Here is a 21,565-nt window from a genome sequence, read left to right as displayed (position 1 = left end):
TGGCGTGTTAATTATTCTTTATGATGTTGTTGCTTTTTGTGTCATGAGTAAAAACGCTGTCTTAATTGTGTTAAAGAATTCTGAGCTTTAATTGGAACTGAAAGGCCGCGCGTCATGCCGCAGAACCGCTTTTCACACCCGAGTCACTGATGGTTGATAATATCTGATCATTTCACCAAAAAAAAAACCTTCTTTGTTGGCTCGGCGGGCCGCGTCTTTGATTTTTAACCTGAAATCCATTTAAAAAGTCTGAAAGCTGAAATGCGTTGAAAGGAAAAAGCGCAGTTCGTTGTTTCAACTTTCAAATGAAATCACACTATTAGAATATGCTTTTTATATATACACTTGAAAATATGTGTAAAGGTTTATATGGTGACTTATCCTGAAACGGACTTTTTGAAAGGAATTTTCTGAGTTTATTTAAATGCGTAAAACCGCGCAGATTTGCTCTTTGGAGGCCCTGACGGAGCGGCCCTGCGCTCCTCATCCACGACGCGCTGAGTCTCCGAAAAGACCTAAGATGAACGAGTCTCCTTTCTTTATCTCAACTGCACAGGTAAAAAAAAAAAAATCCAAAATTGTTAGTATATTTAGTGTTTTATCTCCAAAAGAGGAAAATGTAAAGAAAACGCGAGAGACACTTCTGTGATGAAACGTGATTAAACTAATTCCAATTGTCTCTCCAATGCTTGGTGTGTTTTAGTTTTATGATTTCATGTTGTTTTTTCTCTCCAACATGTTTTTCTTTTTGTCAAAGTTTAATGACAACAATCAATTGATCCATTAATTATTTGTAAGACACACAAGGATTCCATTCAGTTTTAAGTTTTGTTGGCGCACAATAGGCTAACAATAATTAAATATGAATGAACAGCTTCAAACGCTGCCTCGTTTTCATTTTACAGAAAATAAAGGCGAAAAATACAGATAATCATTTTTTATTTTTTATTTAATTCACACAGTGACGAAGTCATCACCTACACTACTGAGAGGAAGACGTGAAAACAGTGAAGAAGAAACAGGATTAATGACGGTTACATTAGAAAGACAAGAAAATATAAAGTTCTGTTTTTTTTTTCTAGTTTCCATCGCTGAGTCCGTGTTGAGTCATCCAGGGTCATTTTCTGCAGAAAAAAAGAACAAAAAGCTTCAAATATATTATAAAAAAAAATTTTCAAACACGCAATATGAATTAATTTGTTTCTTCGATTTCAAGTGGGAAGAGACTCATTCATTCATTCATTCATTCATTCATTCATTCATTCATTCATTATGGATATTCATCAAAGTAATTTAATTAGAAGTAAAGCGTCAAAACATGAACAATGACATTAAAATATTCACTTTTACAGTCAGATGTGAAAATATCCGATTCATTAATCTAAGTGATTAGATATCTTTAATACTGTTTATTACTTTAAGACAGGGGTGTCAAACGTTTGGCCAAAACTGGCTCCAATCAGGCCCGCGACACACACACACACACACACACACACACACACACACACACACGCACACACGCACACACACACACACACACACACACACACACACACACACACACACACACACACACACACACACTAGACCTCAATCATTCATTTGAGTCACAAGATAATTATTTTCTAAATAAACATAAAAACCTGCTTCGACACTGGCAGAGGCGTCGAACATAAAGTCCTCGAGCCAAACCACCAAGAAAATAGGAAACGTTTCAAAGAAAACCTTTGATTTTATTTTGTAAAAGTGGTGTAGTAGTGACTGAACACAACACCGAGATGTCGGTGGTGCCGTCGGGAAAGCTTAGAGACCTGGTGACTGTCCAACCAGCCTCAAAGCCTTGATGTCAGGGGGAGTTTGTAAAAAAAAAAAAAAAAAAAAACTCCCAGAATGCAACAGCGTGAGGAGAAGGTTGCTGGACAGTTCACTGTACTTTTACGCCAGAAGGTTTCATGTTGAGATTTTCTGTAATAATTATTTGGTTTAGTTAAAATATCACCATTTCCATCATGTATACTCTGCACTATGACAAAGAAAAACTTTAATGTTTAAAATTTAAATTTATTATGGCTCCATTTTACCGGTTCCACCCAGTCAAGGTGAAACTGGTTAAAATGAGTATAAGACTCAAAAGTGCTAATATAATTAGTCTAGTTCTGCATAAATTCAAGATTTCTGGGTCATATTATCCAAATTCAATGAATGAAACTCATCGATCTGATTTGCTTTGACTCGGCGGAGGAGATACACAAAGAATTTCTATATCTGAGTACATTTTCCCCAAATTCTTCGGGAAGAAAATCTATATTTTATTTGAAGACGTAGTCAAATTTAATCCCCATTCAAAGTTCAAATTGGTGTGAAATTCACAAATATTGAAACACTCTTTTATTTTTTTAAAGCTCAACTATATATTTTTGATTTCTGATAATTACTGTTAGTTTAGCTCTAATAGTCTATATGGACACTTCACAACTCATTTAACCCAGTCGTATTGTGAGTGGGCTGGACAGGTATAATACTGCCATAATAACCTTTAAATTTAAACTTTAAAGTTATTCTTTGGTACAGAGTATTCATGACGGAAATGTCAATATTTTCACAAGACCAAACAATTTAATGACTCAAATCTGAACATGAAGCTAATTTTATACCTTCAGCTGGAAAATACAATGAAATGTCCAGGAAAGTTGATCCAAAGGTCCTAGATTCATGGAGCGGGCCGGATTGGAGGCTCCTCCACGCCGGTTCTGGCCCACGGGCCTTTTGTTTAACACCCATGTTGTAACGTTTCAGAACGAACAAAAGCAGGTTGTTGTGATTATTCAGACAATAATTATTTTCTGACAGAAATTCATCATACAAATCTGTGTGTACCTGTATTTTCTTATACTTCCTTCAGTCAAGACGTTGAATAAATATTCAACTTTTACCAATGTTATTTCTGACACTGCCCCAGAATGACGTCCCAGAAGTGAAGACAGTCTGTCCTCTCTGTCCCCGGCTTGTTTCAGGTTTTAAAAAAGTGTGTTGCTCCAAGCAGCCAATCAGAAATCAAACCCTATATAGTGTCATCGGGGGTTTAGCCAATCAGAATCAAGGTAGGCCCTCCCTTTGACTCCTCCCACAATCAGGCAGCTCTTCTCTGGCACATGGCACCACGAGAGGAAGTACTTCCTCCTCTTCCCAAGATGGGCATGTGTGGGCGGAGCCAGTCCAGCTCCCACAGACACAGCAGATTCTGAATGTAGCTCCTATGATCCAATATTCAAATGGAGGAGAATCAAAGAAAATCTGGATTTGGAGCAAAAAACTTTCAAAACAATGTTTGCAGAGCCGCGAGACCACGTGAAAGTGTTGAAAAGCCGTATAATATGAGCCTTTAAACATTCATCTCAATGTAAATGAATGAACTTTTAAACAACTTTGAACTTTTGAGTGTTTTTGCTGATCTGATGTGGTTCTTCCCAGCATCACACTCCGAAGTGTTTTAACTCTGAAGAGTTTTGAACCCGTCTGGGTTTTAACAGACTTTTTAGTTTTCAGAGAAACCACATTACTCCTCACATAAAGCGTCTTGGACCAGTGGTTCTGACCTTTTATGTCACATTCAGTTGAAAAAAACGAGGATTTCCATCAAATAGCGATCAGTTTGAAACTCCATCCCTTTTACTTCTCGACTTTGGTTCTGATTCATTGTGAGGAGGAAGAAAAGAGCAGAGCATGCGGGGGAAAAAACGTCTTTCCTCCCGTTGCAGTGCAAACCTGGCTGCAGCTGCTCTCACAGCTTTCTGAGGTTTCCTGTTGGTGACACACCTAGAAGGCCGTTCGGAGAGAAATTACTAATCCAGAAACGGCTGCTTTCATAACACAAGACACAAAACACAACTGGGGGAAGGTGTCTCTGAGGCTCCCTGAGGTCACTGTATTCCTCGACCCGCAGTGAAAGTGTGGCGGCAGGAAAGAAAAGACGAAGAGTGAATGGTTGTGGATTTGAGGTGGAGCCTTTGGGTGACCTTCATCATCCTCAGACCGGGTGTCCGTAGTTCCTGTTGCAGCGTGGGTAACAGTGGGGGTTCAGCCAGTGCTCCAGGTTGGTTTCCTGAGCCCTCTGGTCCAGAGCCTGCATGTGGAGCATGTGCTCCTGCAGCGGACATGGGAAGGAACAGAAGAGGCCTGCGTCGGTGAGAAACTCTCACCTTCAGATATGAAACTGGAAAAACAACGAGTCAGAATAAACCTGCTGAGTCAGCAGAGTCTGCCCTGCAGAGAGGATGCAGACTGAAACCTGCTGACAGAAGAGGAGAGAAGAGAAGAGAAGAGAAGAGAAGAGAAGAGAAGGGAAGGGAAGAGAAGAGAAGAGAAGAGAAGAGAAGAGAAGAGAAGAGAAGGGAAGGGAAGGGAAGGGAAGTGAAGAGAAGAGAAGAGAAGAGAAGAGAAGAGAAGAGAAGAGAAGAGAAGAGAAGAGAAGGGAATGGAAGAGAAGAGAAGAGAAGAGAAGGGAAGGGAAGGGAAGGGAAGGGAAGAGAAGAGAAGAGAAGAGAAGAGAAGAGAAGAGAAGAGAATATAGAAAATCTAATTAAATTAAATTATATTAAAATAGAAAAGAACAGCCTATAGTCAAACACATTAGGAATAGAGTAGAATAGAATAGAATAGAATAGAACAGAACAGAATAGAATAGAATAGAATAGAATAGAATAGAATAGAATAGAATAGAATAGAATAGAGTAGAATAGAATAGAATAGAATAGAATAGAATAGAATAGAATAGAATAGAATAGAATAGAGTAGAGTAGAATAGAATAGAATAGAATAGAATAGAATAGAATAGAATAGAATAGAGTAGAATAGAGTAGAATAGAATAGAATAGAATAGAATAGAATAGAATAGAAATGTTTGCAGCCTCTGTGACAGTTTACCCTCATGGGCTCGTCAGGGTGTCCCGGCTTCATCGGCCTCTCCTGCCTCTTACTGCGCAGCAGCTGCTTAGCAAAGCTCTCCTTGATGACCGGGTTAGCGTCTGAGGACGAGATGAGAGATGAGAGATGAGAGAGGAGAGATGAGAGATGAGAGATGAGAGATGAGAGATGAGAGATGAGAGATGAGAGATGAGAGATGAGAGAGGAGAGAGGAGAGAGAGAGGAGAGATGAGAGAGGAGCGAGGAGAGATGAGATAGGAGAGATGAGAGAGGAGAGAGGAGAGATGAGAGAGAGAGAGAGGAGAGAGAGAGGAGAGATGAGAGATGAGAGATGAGAGAGGAGAGATGAGAGATGAGAGATGAGAGATGAGAGATGAGAGATGAGAGATGAGAGATGAGAGATGAGAGAGAGAGAGAGGAGAGAGAGAGGAGAGATGAGAGATGAGAGATGAGAGATGAGAGATGAGAGATGAGAGATGAGAGAGGAGAGATGAGAGATGAGAGATGAGAGATGAGAGATGAGAGATGATAGATTAGAGATGAGAGATGAGAGATGAGAGATGAGAGAGGAGAGATGAGAGATGAGAGATGGGAGAGGAGATATGAGAGATGATAGATGAGATATGAGAGATGAGAGATGAGAGATGAGAGATGAGGGATGAGAGATGAGGGATGAGAGATGATAGATGAGAGAGGAGAGAGGAGAGATGAGAGATGAGAGAGGATAGATGAGAGAGGAGAGATGAGAGATGATATATGAGAGATGAGGGATGAGAGATGAGAGATGAGAGATGAGGGATGAGAGATGATAGATGAGAGAGGAGAGATGAGAGATGAGAGATGAGAGATGATGGATGAGAGATGAGAGATGAGAGATGATGGATGAGAGATGAGAGATGAGGGATGAGAGATGAGAGATGAGAGATGATGGATGAGAGATGAGAGATGAGAGATGATGGATGAGAGATGAGAGATGAGAGATGAGAGATGAGAGAGGAGAGATGAGGATCCATCTTATCCACAGCTTCACCTTTAATCCACCAACTTAGGTTTTCTAATTAAAGAGTAGAAATACTACAATCTAGGACACCATAGTTGTGCTAATTATTGAGAAAGATGTTACTTTAGTATTTTCTAAAAGAGCAAATCTTTGCTGAACCAAAAACATCTCCTGTTCCCAGTTAATCCCTTTTATTGATGCATTTATATCAAAAATAATCTTGAACAGAGGAGACGAAACAAAATATTGCAGTTTTGTTTTTGTTGTATTTGTTGTTTTTCTGTATTTTTCAGCCTCAGGAGCTCAAACTGCTCTGCCTGGAAACTCGGCCTCGTGTATTTTGTTTTTCCAGAGACATACCAGCTGCTGATTGGCTGATGAGAAAAACCTTCCTGTGAGTGGAAGCTGTGTTCAGACTGAATGAACCTCTGGGCTCCATCAAGCCGTATGAGGCTGTTTACACACACACGCACACGCACACGCACACGCACGCACGCACACACACACGCACGCACGCATGCACACACACACACACACACACACACACACACACACACACACACACACACACACACACACACACACACACACACACACACACACACTCTGTGTGTCCCTCTTTGGGGGCCGGCTGATTGGAGGAAGGTAACAAAGTGTCCATTCATCCTCTCGACTCCCCGGGGAGCCGCTCAGAGCTGCACGTGACCCCAACAGGCGTCCAGCCTGGAGGTTCCTCCTCTCCTGCTGCAGGCTGGGGTCTGCTGGGGTCTGCTGGGGTCTAATGGGGGTCTAGTGGGGGTCTGGTGGGGGTCTGCTGGGGTCTAGTGGGGGTCTAGTGGGGGTCTGGTGGGGGTCTGGTGGGGTCTAATGGGGGTCTAGTGGGGTTTAGTGGGGGTCTGGTGGGGGTCTGGTGGGGTTTAGTGGGGGTCTGGTGGGGTTTAGTGGGGATCTGGTGGGGTCCAGTGGGGTCTGGTGGGGTATAGTGGGGTCCAGTGGGGTCCAGTGGGGTCTGGTGGGGTTTAGTGGGGTCCAGTGGGGTCTGGTGGGGGTCTAGTGGGGGTCTGGTGGGGGTCTGGTGGGTGCCTAGTGGGGTCCAGTGGGGTCTAGTGTGGTCCAGTGGGGTCCAGTGGGGTCTAGTGGGGTCCAGGGGGGTCTGGTGGGGGTCTAGTGGGGGTCTAGTGTGGTCCAGTGGGGTCCAGTGGGGTCTAGTGGGGTCCAGGGGGGTCTGGTGGGGGTCTAGTGGGGGTCTAGTGGGGTCCAGTGGGGTCCAGTGGGGTCTGGTGGGGTCCAGTGGGATCCAGTGGGGTCCAGTGGGGTCTAGTGGGGTCCAGTGGGGTCCAGTGGGGTCTGGTGGGGTCCAGTGGGATCCAGTGGGGTATGGTGGGGTCCAGTGGGGTCTGGTGGGGGTCTAGTGGGGGTCTGCTTGGTCTCCTGGAGTCTCACTCAGCAACGTGGCACAAACATTCCTGAACATTCTCCAGATGTGTGGAGAAAAATTCTGGCTGTGGATTTTCCTTTCATCAACTCGACGATTTGTTTACTAAACAAAAATCAAATCACTGATGTGAAGCAACTAGAACAACAAGTTTATAAAGCGTACCCATCTAAATAAAATAAAATAGAAAACAAAAACAGTCAAGCAAAACGATCCTGAATGGATTCGATGTGTTTCAATGCAGCAACGACGGACTGACAGTGAGAGAAACAAAGAACAGAAATGACATTTCCTCTCATTTAAAAGCTGAACATCCTCCTAAACTTCATCAGAACATCACCTGCCGCCGGTTTCAGGTAAATCCTCAGAGTCGCTCACCTGCATGGCCGGTCAGCAGGATCAGGCAAAGCACGAACACCAGCAGCCTCTTCATCGTCTTCACCTTTTCCCTCCACGAGTCCTTCTGCACAGAGAGCCTGGAGACGCTCTGGAGGTGGAGAACGGGGGGGGGGGGGTTATTCTCCTCCTCGTCGTCCTCCTCCTCTTCCTCTTGCTACTCCTTCACCTCAAACTTTCACATCAGGTTATTGCAGAGGCTCTTTATCAATTCTTCTCATATAATGATAAATAAAGTGACGTATGATTAACAAAAAAGGTTCTGTGGGCAAATAAGATAATTAATGATGACAAGTATTACAATTAAAATATTGTAATGTTTTCACTTCACCCAGTTGACTTGAATTATTTGATTTGTCCACTAGATGGAGATAAAAGCAACCGTAGAGATTTCCTATAATTGAATCGGAACTCAGAAAACCTTATTGTCATTGAAATAAAACAACGAAACTTAGTCGGTTGCAGTCAGACTTCTTGGATAAATAGGAAAAATATAACATTTTGTACAAAAAATAGTATCAAGAAAAATCAAATACCAATCTATATGTTTGTGTAATATCTATATAATATAAACTTTACTCAATATGCTGTTTTCCACCCACTGTTTACCGGTCGGTTTAACTTTCTAACCATTTTTTTCAGACAAAACAGTCTTTAGCACTATATTTCCAAAAGTTTGAATCAATACATGTTTTATTTTGTATATTCGCGAAGTAAATGTCTTCAAGGGAAAATTTGGAAGAACGTTTATGAATGAACTCTAAAATTCATGAATTGAATCGACGCTAACTGGGTAGGTCAGGTGGCGACATCACTGTGTGAAACACTGAGCAGGGAGCGTCTCCATGGCAACAGATGCTGATCTCCTTCGATCTCCTCCATGAGGTGCCTCTCCCATCCACTTTGTATGGGAAATTTATTCGCAGTTTGTTGGGATTTATTCGGAAATGATGAGCAGTTAACATTCCAAAATGTAATGGATTGGTCCTTATTTGATGACAAATAATCCCTGAAAATTTCATGCAATTCGGGTGCAATGCGGGTCAGGTTTTTGCCAAAAGCTGGCAAAATACATAAATAAATACATACATACATACATACATACATACATACATACATACATACATACATACATACATACATACATACATACATACATACATACATACATACTAATATATCACCCCAACTGTCGTTGGCGAAAAGTAAAAATAAAGAAATTTAAATAAATTCCGTCAGCTTGAAAACGTGCGCATGCGCAGTGAAGTAGGAATCAAAGTCGGGAGGAGATAAACTCGGTGTTTACTTCCTTGTTCGGTTTTTGAAAAACAATACAACTAACGGTTTATCTCTTCGTTTAAAAATGTAGATGAAGAAAAGATGTGATCAAGGGGTCATTGTTCCAAACTCCTTCTCTTTAGAGATTGATTATATTTCACATTAGTGCATGAACACTCAATTCAGTCTGTTAAAAACAATTATTAATCCCCTTGTGGAGATAGGGAGTACCCAGAGGAAACCCATGCACAAATGGGGAGAACATGCAAACTCCACGCTGGATTTAAACACCATAATGGACTATAATTCAATTAACTAAGGGTTGGTGGTGACTCCTCAAGCCAGACTACTTGAGAACCACTGCTCCAAAGTCTGTATGAAAAAATAACAACAACTAGAGGTTTGCATTTCCAGAAGAAAATGCAAGTGTGAATGCCGAAGGCTGCCTGCTGCCTCTCGCCCCTGCATCTCCATGGCAACAGAAGCTGACCTGCTTGATCAGAAACGGTTACAGACATTAAAAGCACACAGCAAAGCACTAATCTCATGAGCAAGTTTAGACATTTGAATGGTTAAATTGTAAGAGCAATAGCGCGGTACAGAAGAAGTCACAACAACAACAACAACAATAAATAAATAAATAAATAGATAGATAGATAGATAGATAGATAGATAGATAGATAGATAGATAGATAGATAGATAGATAGATAGATAGATAGATAGATAGATAGATAGATAGATAGATAGATAGATAGATAAATATAATATAATATAATATAATATAATATAATATAATATAATATAATATAATTTAGCATTCACACAATTCCCGAGTGTTTAATTTCTTTGTTTTAAAGTATTTCTAAAAGGTTGAAACGTTTCCGGTTTGTTTGGCTCTTTCCCCGGATGTGCGCGCGTCTCTCTTCCGGTGTAGAGTGAACCATCTCGCCGCGGGGTTCATCTTCGTAAAGGCTTCGCGTTAGCTCGGAGCTCCGTCGTCACGTCTCGTCTCCCGGTCTGGGTTTAACGTTTGCTTCCATAAACCGAAGTCGGAGTGTGACACATGTGTTCCGCGGTGAAACGCCTCGTTCCTCCCCGGCAGAGCCGCTCCCTCTGCGGTGCTCGGGTCTGATTTCCGCTACTTCGCATCCCGCAGGATGTGCGAGGAGGGCGGCGGCGGCGGCGGGTCCCGGGAGGACGGCGGGGGCGGCGACGGCGGCGGGTCCCGGGAGGAGTGGACGCTGCTCTTGTGGACGTCGCTGGCCGTCGTGGTGCCGGTCATCATCACGCTGTGGTGCAGCGCGCAGCGCTCCAAGCGCCAGACGCACATGAAGGACTTCTTCCGGCGCAGCACGCACGGCTGGCACTGCACGGACCTGTTCAACAAGCCCACCTACTGCTGCGTGTGCGGGCTGCACATCCTGCGGGGCGCCTTCTGCGACTGCTGCGGGGTCTGCGCCGACGAGCGGTGCCTGCGGCGGGCCGACCGCAGCCTGCCCTGCAAGGACATCCTGGCCCCGGGCGGGCCGCGCGGCGCCGGGGCTCCGCCGCACCGCTGGGTGCGGGGCAACGTCCCGCTGGCCAGCTACTGTGCGGTGTGCACGCAACAGTGCGGGACTCAGCCCAAGCTCTGCGACCTCAGGTAGCTGCTGCACGTTTATAAAGTCACGATATCAACAGACCGATCTTAGAGCGTCATGTGCCAATAAATACTCGAGTACGTCTCATAATACTTTTACATGATTCTGTACTTCTGCTCAACTGAGGGGTTTAACTTAACTCCATAATAATCCTCCATAATGATATAAAAAAAAAAAGAAATGTGAATAAAGAAGAGTGACCGGTGTCTTTAAGTTATTGCTATGATGTAAAAACAGCCGATGAACTGAGATTATTCTGTCTGCACCCATTCTTTAGAAATCTGACACTTTTTAATTATAACACTTCATTATTTGCAGAAGAAAGAAAACAATTATTTCAATTAAAAAGTAAACCTGCCATTAAAGCAGCACCTCGAACTTTATTATAATCATGCATTTTTTTTCCCTGCATGAATTTGAAGTGACTAATCTTCTATTTCCAGTCTCTTTAATCTGATGGATGAAATATTCCTCCCCAGTCTGTGCAGACCTCTTTTTCTGTGGCTGTGAAGCTTGACGCAGAGTTACCAAACAAATATGGAACAATAATCCCAAAGCCTGCGTCTTTAATCCTCCCAGCTTTTCCTGTCATAATGCAGCCGTTCACTTCAATCTGCTGGAATTTACAATCTGTCCTGTTCCCGTACCACGGTGGAAGAATTATACGGATTACCTGCAGCACGCAGATATTTTTTACTTCACCTTTATTCATACAGGAAACCTCACCGAGACACGGTCGCAGGAGAAAACCAAACCACACAAACTTACACAGTGAAAATCCAAAGACGTGTTTCAGAAAGTGCAGCGGTGTGATGATTGACATCGCAAATAATTGAAAAGACGATTGTGAACAAAGATTGGTTTGGTTTAGAGAAAAGAAAACAAGCCAGTCAGCAATCTGACGACTAATATGGGTCAAAACCTTTTAGCTCCCAGGTTTAAAGGTCCTGCAGAACATCACTAATTTAATGACGCGTAATCTTCATACAAGCTGTCTACATAGAGTAAAAAGAACATTCTAGTGGACAGACGGCCAAGTTGGATCGTTATTACAGTGACTGTCAAAATAAAAGTACCGAGTCCCAGGAGAATATTACCGTTCATACCGGTCATGACGCTCTGCAGGAAACATTGTTCCGATTGTCTCTACTGAGCATGTGCACAACGACTAGTCACTATGGCCGTGGTGGCCAGGAGCAGAGTTTCCACCGTTTCCATGGAGACAGAGTCAGAGAGCGTTTTTAAAAGAGTTCCACCTCGGGAGCCGTTTTACAAAAAGTTAAATTTGCGGTTCCGAGCGCCGTGGTCATGTAAACACAACAAAACGCAATGAAGGTTTTTGCGGTTTCACTTGAAAACGTTTGTCGCGTCAACGGAGCCCGAGAAAATGGTCGGAACAAAAGATTTCATCAAAACAAAGTTTGAAGTCAGATAGTTAAAGTTCTGATGGGATAATAGGACTTAATGAGGCTGGTTGTTACGGGTAAATTAAAAGAGGACTGACTAACTGAGCTCTCTAACGCCATTCAGTCTGATTTTCTGCTCAAAATGATGGAGATGTTACACTGGATGCAGAAAAAGCAATCGTACAGTCAGAGGATACTCACCGAAATAATCGCCAATAGGCTTTGAACAGGAATTGTCTTTTTGATAGCAGGAAAAGATATTCCAACTTTCCCATTTCCATTATATTTTGTATTAACTGGCTTTTCAAAGTGTTCTGATAAACATATAAATCACAATTATAGACAAACACAAACTGCTGGAACTCACACACACAAACCGGTGGTGACAATAGATTTGTTGGCTTCAGTAACAGAAAATCCACCTTCCAGGTCGTCCCGGAGCAGAATCCTCCTAAATCCTGGTTCAAGATGTGAAGAGAACCGATCCCGTCCCACCACTGAATCAGTTGTTGTTGTTGTTGGACTGTTTTCTTGTGGCTCTGATCGCCGTGTCCCTGGAACTCCTCCAGGTGTGTGTGGTGTCAGACCACGGTGCACGACGACTGCCTGGACAGCCTGGCCGACGGCGACGTGTGCGATCTGGGCGAGTTTCACAGCCTCATCCTCCCCCCTCACTACCTCTACCGGGTCAACAAGCTGCGGCGGCGCCACCCCGACGAGTACAGCAAGGTGGGTCCGCTGAAGCTACCGGAAAGACCGCCGGACCCGAGAGTCCTCGACCCGCTGGTCCTCGGTCTGTAGGTCCCTGGTGGTCTTTGGAATGTAGTTCTTGGGTCTGTAGGTCCTCGGCCCGTTCTTGCCACCGCGGGGTCACTGTGAAGTTCCAGAATGAACGTTGTTCTCGTTGTGGTCTTCCCGTAGCTGGCGTCGTCCTGTGGCAGCGGCTGGACCCCGGTGCTGGTCTTGGCGAACACCCGTAGCGGTAACAACATGGGGGAGGCTCTGCTCGGGGAGTTCCGTACCCTCCTCAACCCGGTCCAGGTCAGTGTGCAGCTGCCCCCTCTCCTCAGGTCATCAGAGGTCAAAGGTCACATCCTTCACTTGAGTAGAGAATCAGACAAATCAGTGGCAAATCTTCAGAAACAAGTTGTTAGACAGCAACGCTTCTGTCTTCATTTTTTACAGTGTGCAGATTAGGGTTGTTCGGTATACCGGTACTGTATTGGTTTCACGGTACTGCCTCCTTTAAATCGATACTATACTGGGCCCGGCCGGTAGCGGTATTTTAAATTTGTTTTACGTCCCTGCAGAGGAGAGGAGAGTCGTCAGTCTCTCTGTGGGGGAAGCGTCGGTCTGCTGCTCCTCTTTCTGACTTGGGTTTAGGGTTACGGGATGTATTGGACAATCGAAAGTGCGGAAAACAGTGCCCCAGTTCATTTATTTATTTATTTATTATTTTAAATTCGTTTTAAATTTTGCACTCTGGTGTCCGAGAGGTGTGGGAAAAAAACGGCCGAGACGGGGAGTGCGCACGCACTCCGACTCCAGATCCGCAACTGAGCTTCATACTCGACCTTATTTACCAACAACATTCCTGGACACAACTTCAAAATAAAAGTCAAAACAACGTATTTTCAAAACAATCTTCTCCCAACCGAGCTTGCACTTTGAAAAGAATACTGGGTGTTCATGGGTAAATGCCATGGCGTTTGCGTCCGTGTGAGAGTGAGCATGTGTAACGGACTCAAACGACCCGTGGAAACTCTGCAAAAAGAAGTCGAGAGCATCACTAACGGAGCAGCAAAGAGCAGGAGTCTGGAGAGAGAGAGGAATAAAAGAGAGAGAGAGAAACAGAGAGAGAGAAGGGAAACAGTGGCTGCTGCTAAATCCACAAGGACGCAACTGTGTTCTCTTTTTATTTGGAAAAGTATCGAAATACAAGGTGGTATCGGCATCGATACCAGAATGTTGGTATCGTGAACAACACTAGTGCAGAGTTCTTGATGGTGGGATTACTTTCATCTTTGAAGTACTGAAGGATTTCGACCGACCGCCACCTCAGAACTACAATCAGCAGCAGAATCATTTCCCTCCTTCTCGCCCCGTAGTTGAGATGGAGATGAACTGAAAGTGATGGATGTCCTCTTCCTCTTCCTCCTCCTCTTCCTCTCCTCCTCCTCTTCCTCCAGGTCTTCGACCTCTCTCAGCTGCCCCCCTCCAAAGCCCTGCAGCTCTGCACCCTCCTGCCCCCCGGCAGCGTTCGTGTTCTGGTCTGTGGAGGCGACGGCACGGTGGGCTGGGTGCTGGACGCCATCGACGCCATGAGGCTGAAGGTGAGACAGACACACACACACACACACACACACACACACACACACACACGTGTCTCCAAGCCCGTTGACAACCTCCTCTGTACCACCCCCAGGGTCAGGACCAGTTCCTCCCCAGAGTCACCATCCTGCCTCTGGGGACCGGGAACGACCTGTCCAACACTCTGGGCTGGGGGGCCGGGTACGCCGGGGAGATCCCGGTGGAGCAGGTGCTCCGGAACATCCTGGACGCTGAGGTGGTCAAGATGGACAGGTGAGCTGGATCCGCTGCTCACGGGGGGGTCTAGAAAGCTTTCAAAATGTCTGACTCTTTTCTCCTTCGTCATCTTCACGTCATCGTCCAGGTGGAAGGTGCAGGTGGCGTCCAAAGGGCTCTACTTCCGAAAACCAAAGGTGAGCCTGATTTCAGCTTCATGGGGGTTTTAGCTTCACGCCAACAGCCGCTTCAGGTTTAAAGCTTCACGGTCTGCAGGTTCTCTCCATGAACAACTACTTCTCCGTGGGGCCCGACGCTCTGATGGCGCTTAACTTCCACACACACCGCGAGAAAACGCCGTCCTTCTTCTCCAGCCGCATCATCAACAAGGTCCCGGCGCCGCCTCACTGCCGATGTCACGCACGCGAGCTCCGGAAGGTTCTGAAGTGTTTGTGCTTCTTCCTGTGCAGGTGGTGTACTTCCTGTACGGCACCAAAGACTGTTTAGTGCAGGAATGTAAAGACCTGGACAAGAGGATTGAGGTAGGAAGTGACGAGTCGCTGGACTCGTGCTCACTTTAAAAGACGATATCTCAGCGCGCGTGTGTGTGTGTGTGTGTGTGTGTGTGTGTGTGTGTGTGTGTGTGTGTGTGTGTGTGTGTGTGTGTGTGTGTGTGTGTGTGTGTGTGTGTGTGTGTGTGTGTGTGTGTGTGTGTGTGTGTGTGTGTGTGTGTGTGTGTGTGTGTGTGTGTGTGTTGCAGCTGGAGCTGGACGGAGAGCGGGTGGCACTGCCCAGTCTGGAGGGCATCATCGTCTGTAACATCGGGTACTGGGGCGGCGGCTGCAGGCTGTGGGAGGGGATGGGAGACGAGCCCTGCCCGCCGACCCGGTGAGGCGCCTCGCCGCTCTGTTGGGGTTGTTCTTCAACAAACAGGCCAGTTTCACCCGAGTTTGTTTCCTTCTCCTCCTCCTGCAGGCTGGACGACGGCCTGCTGGAGGTGGTCGGAGTGTTCGGCTCCTTCCACTGCGCTCAGATCCAAGTGAAGCTGGCCAATCCAGTCCGGCTGGGACAAGCACACACCGTCCGGGTGAGACACACACAGACACACACACACACACACACACACACACACACACACACAAACACACACACACACACACACACACACACACACACACACACACACAAACTTTTTCGTGATGCTTTGTCATCATCCAAGGACCAATCGATTAGATTTTGGAAGGTTGACGGCGAACGGTTTCCGAATAAATCCCCAAAAAACTGCAATAAAGTCAAGTTCTAGTTTATAATGTGAATCACTGAGAATCTTCTGTATGAAATGTGCTATTCAAACTAATTAATAATCAACAAATGCATTAAAAAAAAAAAAATCATTCCTTGTAAACGCAGCTTCGATCATGTAGATTATTTGTTTTTCCTGCTGTTAATCTGTCAACACTGGAGTCACAGCTCAGGATGACGTTGATATTCTCTGAGGCAAAGCCGCTGTTAGGACATTTGGTGAAATACTTTAATTGATAGAACCATCGGGGTTCTGTTCAATTGGTTCCTGCTGACCTTCGTACAAATTCAGTTTATCAACATATGAATACAAATATGAATATTGTTGGAATATATTATTCCCAGGTCGTTGTTTTTTTTAATATTGACCATAAAAACCAATTGAACCGTCACTTTCGGGACTTTAACCCGTTAAAGATTTGTTTTCGTAAAGAGTCTCATGTAACGCTGCCATTATTTTGAGATAATCCCACTTCCCTTCAACATTTTGACCTTTTTTGTTTTGCTGTAAGAGTCAAAGCAGAAACAAGTTTACGAGCTGCACACGATATTCAGGCTCTCTGCTTTCTGCTCAGACGTGACGCCCACATCGATGGGTTGTGCTTCCTGTGCTCTGTTCGGACCTGTTGAGTCACTTCCTGCGTCTGTGTCCCCAGCTGGTTCTGAAGAGCTCCACCATGCCGATGCAGGTGGACGGCGAGCCGTGGGCTCAGGGTCCCTGCACCGTCACCATCACTCACAAGACACAGGTGCTCATGCTGTACCACAGCGCCGAGCAGACGGACGACGAGTCCAGCGCCTCGGAGCCCGAGAGCCCCACGCCTCACGACTCCCCCCGGCCGCCGGGGCCGGCCTCCGCCCAAGCATGACGCCCCCCCCCCCCCTCCACCCCCCCACCCCGTTACCATGTGACGTGTGAAGCTCCTCCACCTGCCGCTTCCCTTCCCTCGGACTCCCTGGCTCTCTCTGCACACTGCTGTCGGTGAAGAGGCGACCTGTTCAGGATTCTTTTGAGTTTCACTCCATCACCTCCACCACCTCCATCACCTCCACCTCCTCCACACTCCTCCTCCAGCCGAGGAGCAGCTGAATGTTCTGCTCTTTGTTTGCACTGATCGCTCGTGCCATAGATAGCCGACTATACTGTACGGTTCCATTTGAATGCTGCGTGCAGCCCTGAAGCCACAAGTTTTACACATAAACAGCACAACGGGTGGGGGTGGGGGGGATGGGGGTTGGGGGGTGGGGGGGGACACAACCGTCTCCGTGACGACTGCACACATTGGTCAAGCACTGGACGTTGACGCTGGTTTGCTTCCTGAAGCCTCCAGTCGTTTGCTGAACACTAAGATAAAGTCTTAAAGTCGGTGTTGTGCAAAACGATTATCATTAAATCGGTTATTTGTTACTTTTCCCCTAAAAGTGTAGCTTCTTCACTACTTACTGCCAATGAAAAGTAACTAGTTACTTGGGGAAGTAACTCCTGTGTTCCTTCTCACGGCCTCCCTCAGCTGGGATTATCCGGTTTAAAATTCAGCTTCAGTTTAGAAACGTGCAGCAAATCCACTGAACATCACATGATTTTAAAATAGTGGATTATATAAGTGTCTTAAATCGCCAAATTAATCTGATGAATTATTGCAAATTCATCAGAAAATGTTGCTTCTTTTAGGTCTGGACATTATTTTTTCAAAAATGTCGGTGTTGTGCAAGTTACTGAATATTTTCACTTGATCGCTTTATAATCTGGATGTTAGTGAGGAAGATGTTCTATAATCTGGATGTTAGAGAGGAAGATGCTCTATAATCTGGATGTTAGAGGAGGAAGATGCTCTATAATCTGGATGTTAGTGAGGAAGATGTTCTATAATCTGGATGTTAGAGAGGAAGATGCTCTATAATCTGGATGTTAGAGGAGGAAGATGCTCTATAATCTGGATGTTAGTGAGGAAGATGCTCTATAATCTGGATGTTAGAGAGGAAGATGCTCTATAATCTGGATGTTAGAGAGGAAGATGCTTTTTAATCTGGATGTTAGTTGAAGGTCAAACTGCTGTAACTGTAACCAAGTTACTAATTTAAGGAGTAATCTGTTAATTCCTCACATCACTACTGAAAGCCAAACGTGATTTGTTTTTCTCCTTTTGTTTACATGTTTTGTGTTGCACTGTTTTAGCACTTGCGCCGATGCCCAGGACCCAGATTACCCACAGCCTGATCCTCGTGTTTCACCCCACAGTCGCCACTAGGTGGCACACAAAGTTCATCTGCAGGCAGGACGAGTTCAGGGCTGTGATGTCTTCAAAGACGAGATATTTCGTTGTGGGAATAACAACATTTGATATCTTTGTCATTAACACCATTTAGCTGTAAATCTAATCTCACTTCAGTGGTGTAAATCTGGTTTATTCATTCATGCATCTGTTTCCTGACCATGTCAGATCCACATTATAATCCTGGAGCTGTTTGCAGATTATTGTGAGTAATCTGGTCCTGCCATCAATGTTGGTTGATGCTTCGCTGCTGGTGAGACTGAACTGGGATCAGTTTATAGCCGTGTGATGCCTACGCTTTAGAAATATATCTAAATAGAATAAATTATATATATATGTGCTCCTCGACAGGTAACCAAACCTTACTGTGTGTGTGTGTGTGTGTGTGTGTGTGTGTGTGTGTGTGTGTGTGTGTGTGTGTGTGTGTGTGTGTGTGTGTGTGTGTGTGTGTGTGTGTGTGTGTGTGTGTGTGTGTGTGTGTGTGTGTGTGTGTGTGTGTGTGTGTGTGTGTGTGTGTGTGTGTACCCTGGTTTACTGCCAATGTTGATCTTTTCATTGATTGTTTAGACATTTCAGTTCCTGATGCGTTTCTCCAGAACGGGCCGCTTCTCCAGAACGGGCCGCTTCTCCAGAACGGGCCGTTCCTCCTCGGTGAGGTTGAGGACCGAGGACCGCATTTGTACATTTACTTTGTAAATACTGTTGCTCTGAAATAAACCAACTTTATCACAGTTACGGTAAAAAGGCTTTCATTACTTCTCAACTTTAAAAAAAAAAATTACGCCGACAAAATTTCTTTAACCTTAAAAGTCATTAATAAACCCTGAAAATGGAACCATCCCAACTATTAATTAACGTTTGACTTTTTTGTAAGTAATGTCAGAATTCCAATTTGCTTTGATAATTTAGTGCCGTCTTTTTTTTTTTTTTGCTTCCAACTCCGAAGTGGGAAACTTCCCAGTAACTCCCTGAATTCCCAATTTGTCTTTTCTCCACCGTGAAGCCAGCGTGGTTCTTTATCTGATGGATGCCTGCGGCCTTGCTGCTCGTTCACAGATCCTTGTCCGATAGTTGCAGACTAACCAACCGTATGTTCTGGAGTGTAAACCGCTCACTCATTTGTTCACACTGATTTAAAAAAAAACAACAAAAAAAAAAACTTTGATTTTTCCTTTCCCGTGCTCTCGAATATCTTATTTTTCTGTGAAATGTTTTTAAATGTGCGACTCGGGTTCGTTCTCGTGTTTTTAAAAGATGTCCTTGTTCAAAGGCAGCCGGAGGGTAAACTGGTCCCGTTCTGGTTGAACGCTTCCAATTTAAAACGTTGTGGTTTCTCTGTGTCGTCCGCAGCGGCTTGTTTCCTCGTTTTAATTTCTTATTTCTTCATAGTGGAGATAAAACATCCCCCCCAGACCCTCCCCGGCGCCCCCTAGGGGAGACCCCTGATTACAATTGGGAGAATAGATGATGAAGGAAGCCCACGCGGGGGAAAACGAGCTTTTATGGAAAACAATCATGTTAAACGTTGTTTACAGGAAGATGGTAAATTGGTGATAAAAACCAGATTAGGATTGAAATGAATGTAAAGAATTGATCTTTTGAATTTGAGGACATTCCCATAAATATTTTCATATATAACGGCGTGTTGTGTTTCCCTTGAATTATTCATCATTTCCTGAAATGATCACGTGTTAATGGTTTAATACACGTACTCACATGAAGAGGTTCTAAATATGAAAAAGATCCATGAAAAACAATGGATTTACCATTTGAAGTAACCGCAGCTGCAGTTAAATGGCCGATAATCAGATTAAAAGGGCTCCATGTAAACGGCACAACAGACTGTTTCCTATTGACTTTATGTGCAAATCTGTTATTGAATTCCCCGAAGCGACGTTCACCTTGGTTTGTGACGTCCTGGTATTTACCTCACGAAGCATGCATTACTGACCACGCCTTAGTTTCTGCACCATGCATGCAGATTATCTGCATTTAAAACAAGCAAATGTGAACTTGGACACGTCTAAATGAACATGAACTTTTCCAGCCCTTCATATAAATGAGTCCCGTGTTTGCTGCTGCTGCTGCTGCTGCTAATGCTGCTAATGCTGCTGCAGCTGCTATGGCAGCTGCGGCTGCTACTGCGGCTGCTACTACTGCTGCTGCTTCTACTACTGCTGCTGCTGCTACTGCGGCTGCTGCGGCTGCTACTGCTGCTGCTACTGCGGCTGCTACTACTGCTGCTGCTTCTACTACTGCTGCTGCGGCTGCTACTGCTGCTGCTACTGCGGCTGCTACTACTGCTGCTGCTTCTACTACTGCTACTGCGGCTACTGCGGCTGCTACTGCTGCTACTACTGCGGCTGCTACTACTGCTGCTGCTACTGCGGCTGCTACTGCGGCTGCTACTGCTGCTACTACTGCGGCTGCTACTACTGCTGCTGCTACTGCGGCTGCTACTGCGGCTGCTACTACTGCTGCTGCTTCTACTACTGCTGCTGCTGCTACTGCGGCTGCTGCGGCTGCTACTGCTGCTGCTACTGCGGCTGCTACTACTGCTGCTGCTTCTACTACTGCTGCTGCGGCTGCTACTGCTGCTGCTACTGCGGCTGCTACTACTGCTGCTGCTTCTACTACTGCTGCTGCTGCTACTGCGGCTACTGCGGCTGCTACTGCTGCTGCTACTGCGGCTGCTACTACTGCTGCTGCTTCTACTACTGCGGCTGCGGCTGCTGCTGCTGCTTCTACTACTGCTACTGCTGCTGCTACTGCGGCGGCTGCTACTGCTACTGCGGCTGCTACTGCTGCTGCTTCTACTACTGCTACTGCGGCTGCTGCTGCTGCGGCTGCTACTGCTGCTGTGGCTGCTGCGATCTTTGCTCACACAAGTCATAAACTAATAAAGCATCACTGTGACGCTACAGGATCATGAGCTCCTGTCTACAGGATCAAACCAGGAACCTGCAACGTTTACAACCTTAAGAGCCTCATTATTGCCTCGTCACGCCAAATATAATCTATATGGACCCTCGAAACACATTTTAACATAGTTTGCATTATGAGTTCGTCTCTTTTCGTTCAGCTCCCATCAGCCTCACCTGGATCAGGCAGGTATAAAAGATGGAGTGATCAAATACCAGTATAGCTACTGGAGAACAGCTTCCCTTCATTATATTATTTCACAAACATTAGATCTCATGTGCGGGATTCTATTCTTTTAGTGGTGTAGGAATTGAAGGTAGATGAGAGAGGGGAAGTCATCTGAATCTGCGTCCAGACCAACAAATGTAGGTGTTCAACTGCTTTTCTACTTTGTCACCGTCCGTCTGATTTTAAAAATGCTCTTTTTTTAACCATCATTTTAATACAATTTGTCTTCTGCTCT

At 45.0% G+C, this 21,565-nt stretch overlaps 2 protein-coding genes across 3 annotated transcripts; one reads left to right on the top strand and one right to left on the bottom strand.

The window, feature by feature from the left end:
- Window positions 1-951: 951 nt before the first annotated feature.
- Window positions 952-7,841, bottom strand: cUnh17orf67 (chromosome Un C17orf67 homolog). 2 transcript variants are annotated; one of them, XM_080464436.1, is made up of 4 exons: window positions 7,737-7,841; window positions 4,924-5,024; window positions 4,017-4,144; window positions 952-1,124 (listed from the first exon to the last, which is right to left on the bottom strand). In XM_080464436.1, the coding sequence occupies exons 1-3, from the start codon at window positions 7,789-7,791 to the stop codon at window positions 4,028-4,030; spliced, it is 273 nt and encodes a 90-aa protein (XP_080320562.1). In that variant the 5' UTR covers window positions 7,792-7,841; the 3' UTR covers window positions 952-1,124; window positions 4,017-4,027. The 2 variants fall into 2 exon arrangements, with proteins under 2 accessions (XP_080320562.1, XP_080320563.1); XM_080464437.1 differs by having other exon boundaries at window positions 984-1,124; window positions 4,021-4,144; window positions 7,737-7,816.
- A 2,183-nt stretch (window positions 7,842-10,024) lies between these two features.
- On the top strand, window positions 10,025-19,662 carry dgke (diacylglycerol kinase, epsilon). The gene is made up of 11 exons (XM_080464776.1): window positions 10,025-10,675; window positions 12,649-12,808; window positions 13,001-13,120; window positions 14,269-14,412; window positions 14,505-14,662; window positions 14,754-14,802; window positions 14,882-14,995; window positions 15,076-15,147; window positions 15,366-15,493; window positions 15,581-15,692; window positions 16,564-19,662. Exons 1-11 carry the CDS (start codon window positions 10,191-10,193, stop codon window positions 16,774-16,776), a joined length of 1,755 nt encoding a protein of 584 aa, XP_080320902.1. The 5' UTR covers window positions 10,025-10,190; the 3' UTR covers window positions 16,777-19,662.
- The last annotated feature ends 1,903 nt before the right edge of the window (window positions 19,663-21,565 follow it).

Source organism: Lipophrys pholis (genome assembly GCF_963383615.2).
Source record: "Lipophrys pholis genome assembly, chromosome: 5".
NCBI classification, from domain to species: domain Eukaryota; kingdom Metazoa; phylum Chordata; class Actinopteri; order Blenniiformes; family Blenniidae; genus Lipophrys; species Lipophrys pholis.
Note: the sequence above shows the minus strand (reverse complement) of the source record. Positions and strands in the feature narration are given on the sequence as shown.